Here is a 6319-nt window from a genome sequence, read left to right as displayed (position 1 = left end):
TTCATGAAGGTTGGCCAGAGCTTAGCAATCATGGATGAGATTCTGAAGCACTAGGATGGCGAGGAAAGAAAGAAAGCTTATGCTAATAAATTGTGTAGGAAACACCACATTTGATGACTTCGAGCTACAATCGCTGTCATCCGCAAGGTTGGAGTGAATCGTTGAATAAACCAACGTTCTCGCCATCCTGATCCAGCGAATGCTAACCACGAGCTAAACAATAGTACACAATATATACTAGATGGGCGGTGTTCTTGTGAGCAAGTGGTGGAGTACGTGTCATGCAGCTTTATGACCATGGGCCGCCTTGCTCCCATGGAGATGGGAAGTGAGGGATGGACAGGGGCAAGTAGTGCAAAGAAATGCTTCTACTCGATCATAACACAAATTGGTATCGCAAAACCTGAATTGAATAGGACTAAAAGCTGAAAAATATGTCCACATAAAAAAGAGAAGATAGCAGGCATATACCAGTGTGCAGCAACCATGTCTATCATCGTCCCCTTCAGGAGATTTTTTTTAATTAAGGAAATTATCCGGTCTTGAACATGTCTACGGTACATCATGAAAGAAAAGAGATAGTGCACGTGAAAGTAAATTGTGAAGTAATACCTCTTTTAACTTCTATACTTTTTAAGTGATAACTTAATTATCATTTCAGAGTGATATACTCCATCATGGAGGCATTATATATAACTACTAATGCGCATTAAACAACTTGTGAATATAATAAATGCATTGTGTTGTGAGTGTTTGTCTATTCAGTGACAACCAATTATCTCCTTCTAACAGCCTTGGAAAGGTCGTACTAGGGATGCAATAGCATCTCCGATCTGGAATGTGTTACCCTGAAGTACCTAAATAAAGAGCTTATGTAAAATATAATTAATTTAAGACATGTAAAAAATTATAGTACCAGAGCAAGAGCATTATAAGATTAATTTGTAGCATCATGGTAAGGCTAATCGATTGCTCAAGGAAACGAATATCCTATTGGTCAGGATCAAGAAGCTGGAAAAGGGCGTGCACATCACAACAGATATGCAGGTAAAGCTTGCCATGATGAATGGAACATGAATACCCTGCAAATCAAGATGGGACAGGTGCATGCCATACACAGGAACCATATAAAGAAGGCAATATAATGACACATCGAACCCTAAGGCGAGGAGGAAAGAAATAAGGCACTATTACTAGCTAATAAAGCCATAAACATAGCTAAAATAGCCTGCGAATATCCAGATGTGGAGGTCTATATTCGTCTAGAACAAAAAAAAAGTCCATTAGAATATCAGGGCGCCTAGGGGAAAACAAGTTCCTTGGAATATTAAGGAGGAGAGTTTCATGTGGATGGACTACACATACATCGAGATAATGATCATTAGCAAAGAACTTGGCTTACTTAAGGTGCGAAAAAAAGGATGGTGCATTAGTAGTTGCTGAAAATGACACCAGGAGCATGACAACTCAAAAAAAAAACTATACAAAAGAAGCTAAAAAAAGTTAGAGAATAAACAAGTATAGGTCTATTTCATTGTGTGCATTGATCAGATGTGAACCAAGATCTTGATCGTGGATGAGAAAATTGGCTTGCTCGATCAAGGCGCAAGAAAGAAGATGGTATATCAATGTAATTGCTAAGGAAGATAATGGGAGAAGAACAACTCGAAAGAACCTACCAATATAGCTCATCACTATGAAAACAAAAGAAAAATGCATAAAGGAAATAAAGTTGCATGTTGTTATTACCTACCACTACAATAACTAAAACCATACTGGCCGCGCTATTAGCACGGACTACCTTGCTAGTATAGTAACGTGGTCAAATTATCATTATCAGTCTATGTGCGTGATACATTTCCTTGTTCTGTTTATTCCTTTTCCTTCTTTTAGTATTTTAGAATGGATCTTTCCGGATCTCCAGAAAAACGCATCGCCCGCCAGGCGCCACATACAACGTCCCTGGAGCCTGGAGGGCGTGGTCGGCGTCGGCATTGGCATAACCAAGCATCTGTCGCAGGCTCGCAGCGATGCCGGGACGCCGCGGAGAAGGCCGCTCACCGCGCGGAGGCACGAGAGGGTACGGTGGAGCCGGACACAAGACTGCCATGGATCGAGAGGAAGAAGGTCACGGCGCTGCCCATCTGCCTCCTCGCGCCCCGCCCGTCCTGACGACCACGGCTAGCCGTAGACGGCGGGACGCGCCGTGGAGGCCCGAATCCTTGTGGCCATAGGAGGCGACCACACGCCCACACGGCAAGGTAACGTAATCCACTCACTTCCGGTTCCGATCTATCACGTCCTCTAACATGCATCTCCTGATGTGGTGTTGAATCTTCCGCATCGCGTGTTTTGGAACGGTGATTTCGCCTGCTGCGAGGAGATCTACTTGGGGTTGGGGGGATTTGTTTTTTTAACATGATCATCGGAGAGTTTTTGTTTGCGGATAGCTGGGCACTGATTTTCCTACGTTCCCGTGTGCAAACTCCATTGCAGAGAAGCTTCTCGGCGGCCTGGTCGTCCCGGGGTTCGACAAGCGATCGAGCCTCAGGCCTCAGCCGGTACCACTCCGCGGTCCCCGTCCCCGCACCTCATCAAGCGGCTGCGGGAGCAGGAGGCGCTGCAACTACGGTGCGGCCAGGGCACGTCCAAGTACACGAGAGCATCGGAGCGGCTCGAGTCCTGGCAAACAGACTCCCCTTACCAAATCTTTATACCGCTTCTAACGAAAGCAAGATTTCGGTATGTTTGTTTCTAAACCTTTGTGATTCCATTGTCTGATGCAAGCTCTATTGCTTAAAAATTTATATTGCGTCCCTAGATCATTTCATATCTGTGTATATTGCCTGGAGAGATGCTTAATGTCATCATCTTGCAATGGCTTGGTGATTTGATATTTTTTTCGCATTACAAGTTTATTGGAGTAGATTTGCTTTCAATAACAGGTTATTTGAACTTAAAAATCATGAGCCTTTTCTTTTAATGTAACTCCCTGTAGTACTCCAAATTTTCTTGTGCAAAACAGACGGGCAAAACCATTAGTGGAACCCCAACTTGTGATGTGGGCTGCCTTCCACGTGGGCTCTGCCTACAACGCATATTAGTGGAGGAGGACATGGTATGGCATCGATGATATAAGTGGCGGAGGAACGCCTAGGGCCAGTAGCGCCATGGCCCTAGGCGTTGGGCTGAATTCCCCACCGTATAGCAGGTGTAGCTACAAGAGGCCTATACCAGCTAGAACATCTTCTCCACTAAATGGCCCTAGGCGTGGGTCTGGCCCAGCTCCACCCTAGATGATGACGGATTAGTGTGTGACATCGGAGACTTGGCCGTGGCCGGTGTTGACAAGACAAGCTAGTGCATGGAGGAGTGTAGGCAAAACTGAAGTGAAAGAATTTCTATTATTCGATTTTTTTTATTTCTACTGATTCCTTTCACTTCTATAACAGGTGTTCTTGTTTTGCACTCTATAGAATACAACTCAGGGAATCAACTGTTGCAAAGAAGGACAAAACTATGGGGGGAAAACAACTGAAGCATGCATCCACGAAGGAGCTAAATCAATCAAACAGCTTGAGACCAGAATCCATATCTTCGCAGTGGCGCAAAAATGGCACATGCACCACCGGATCAAGATCCTGCTCTGCCTGGCAGAGGAGCGACGGCTGCGAATGCAGGCACGGCTCCACCGACGCTGACCTGGAGCAAGCAACTTCGGCCCTCATCGTGGCCCAGTCCGGCGGCATCAGCAGCCATGGTCGGAGCCCAGCAAGTGAGTACGCGACGTACCCGAACGTCGAAAACGCCGTGGTCACCAACCTGTCAGAGTAGCTCAGCATGAAGATCTCGGCCAGGGCGCGCTCGTTGTGCGCCAGCGCGTCCGAGCGTTGGTCCAGGTCGTGGCTCGGCTGGTACACCGTCACGACCTCACCGGTCGCCGTCGCGTTCGTGTAGTACATGCTGTGCAGCTTGTCGTAGTACTCCGGCTTCAAGGAGACCACCAGCACGGCCTTCACCCTCGCCGTGCCGACGGTGCCGTTCGTTGGCAGGGCACCAGGTTCGCTGGTGTCCGTCACTTGTGGCAGAAGCTCATGCTCCCGAATGCACCGGATGATCTGCTCGTACATGACCTCAAATGTGATCGGAAAAGACGGCGAGAGGCGCACCTGAATGCCCAGACGCTCGTCGGCGCCGGCGAGGTACCCAACGTAGAACCTTTCCAGGATATCCCATGCTCGGTTCCCCGGGTGGAAGAGGTACCTGCCGAGGTGGTGGAAAACGGACCCTTTCGCCGGGAACATCCTGTCTAGCTCGCTGCGGTACATCGGCATGAGGAACAGCGCCACTGTGAAGTAGCTGTCCGACCTGAGCACCATCCAGTTGAACCTGTCGAGGACGCGGTGGTCTTCCTCGCAGAACGTGTGATTCTGGAGCCGGAGTGAGATTTGCTCTAGGTGGAAGTAGACGTACGGCGGCAGCGTGCTCGCATTGCCTCCGTCGTCGTAGTGGACGATGCTGTTCTCAAGCATGTTCACGTAGCTCTCGTTTGAGTCGGCCGAGAAGCCGTCTGTGTAGGGGAAGCCAGGCGGCAAGACCCACGAGGTGCCCGGGAACGGCTGGCAGAAGAGCCCCTCCATCTCGGGTGGCTCGTGGATCAGGAGGACGCGGCCGGTGAGCAGCGCGTAGAGGAAGGTGGAGACGATGCTGAGCATCCGGTTGCCGAGGCCCGCGAGGGGAACCCACACAACGTACTTGCACTCGGCGAGGTCGGCGTTGCGGCCGGACATGAGCTGCACCATGGCCTCGCGGTAGTTCGCGGTGCCCGGGCCGCACCGCCGGTGGTTCGCTTCGTACTGCCTCAGCTTCTGGACAAGGTAGGGGGTGACCGGGAACGGCGACGGCTTCCAGCGCCTGGACGCCTCGTACCTGCTTAGGCACGTCGCCGTGTCAAAGTCCGGCGAGAGGAGCCCGCCGAGGAGCCGGTCGTGAGCGCTGCCCTCCGCGTTCGGAAACGACGACGCATTGCCGGAGCCTGCCATTCGGGAAACGAATGGACACGTGAAACGGAGGCCAGTACATTGAAACACGTGTGCTAGCAGCTTCAAGGAACAGAGAAAATACCTAGCAGTTTCATGCGCTGCCAAACCGGCCGGTAATCGGCGGCGATGGAGACGACAGCTCGGTCGCTGAAGAGGAAGAATACGAGCAGCAGCGGCAATGCGATCAAGAAGACGACAGTGACGGTCCCCAGGCCGGACGGCCGGCGTTTATCCGGCTCCGGCGAGAGATCTCGCTCTCTGACGGAACCCATGGCACGCCGACGCAACCTTCGTCGAAATCTAGTACTAGATTTTTGTTGTTGTGGGTTACGTAGGTATCCAGAGGTCAGCCATGGCAGCAGATAAAAATTTGCTAGCTGTGATTCTTGCGATCTTGCAACTTGCATATGGAAATCAGAGAGGTCAACCAATGCAACGGATCAATTTGGAATTGAGAATGTGAGTCAATGAGCGAGAGTCTTTCGGTTGTTTTGATCTATAGGAACTTGTACATGTTTATACATGGATGGTGTTGGATGAACTACATTAATCAGTGACAATGGACAGAAGAAAACGTGTTTTCTGGTGCAGCTGGAAAGCTTGCTGCGTTTTCTAGTACAGTGTAGAAACTACCTATTACACGGCCGAGTGCCGTGAACTCATGGCCGTAGCGGCCACTAAAACACACCCACCATGAGCCGCAATGCCGACCCCTAAAGTCCTAGAAACAGGCATGACTTGACTCTGATGAAACTGCAACCAAACACTTAAACATTGACAGTTAATTACGAAAATTGGTAGGTTTGGGTAAACCCGGAGCATCCGGTGAAAAATTCTCAAATTATAAGTTGGATTTCACCATTATGTATCTCTCGTTGAGACAAGTGAAATGAATATATAGATCATCTAATTTAGACGCTGAATAAGAAAGTTATGATCATTATGAGATTCTAACACTGGAAAACCGAAGGTTCTGATTTTTTCTTGGCAATTCATATTACAAGTATGTTTCGTTATGCACTTGAATTCTCATGGGGCAAGATATAAATATGAAGATATTCAATCGATAAAAAATATAAGTACTATTTCATTTTATCTCTCTACGTACCCTACATTCCATCTCAAACCATAATTTTTCAATTCTTCTTTTATCTCGATGGTGGTTGAAGATGTCCTATAACTGGCCTGCCCATGAAAGATGTTGCCATTAGTTATTGTAACCTTTTGGGGTCTACTCCTGGCGGAAGCAGGATGTCAACCTAGGAGGCTTTCCTTCC

The 6319-nt window shown here is 48.6% G+C and overlaps 1 protein-coding gene across 1 annotated transcript; it reads right to left on the bottom strand.

The window, feature by feature from the left end:
- Window positions 1-3430: 3430 nt before the first annotated feature.
- On the bottom strand, window positions 3431-5350 carry LOC101767055 (probable fucosyltransferase 7). The gene is made up of 2 exons (XM_004966714.2): window positions 5125-5350; window positions 3431-5035 (listed from the first exon to the last, which is right to left on the bottom strand). The coding sequence occupies exons 1-2, from the start codon at window positions 5312-5314 to the stop codon at window positions 3564-3566; spliced, it is 1662 nt and encodes a 553-aa protein (XP_004966771.1). The 5' UTR covers window positions 5315-5350; the 3' UTR covers window positions 3431-3563.
- Between the last annotated feature and the right edge of the window lie 969 nt (window positions 5351-6319).

The sequence above is a fragment of the Setaria italica genome, chromosome IV (assembly GCF_000263155.2).
Source record: "Setaria italica strain Yugu1 chromosome IV, Setaria_italica_v2.0, whole genome shotgun sequence".
Lineage (NCBI taxonomy): Eukaryota > Viridiplantae > Streptophyta > Magnoliopsida > Poales > Poaceae > Setaria > Setaria italica.
The sequence above is the reverse complement of the archived record's forward strand: the minus strand, read 5'-3'. Positions and strand labels throughout refer to the sequence as shown.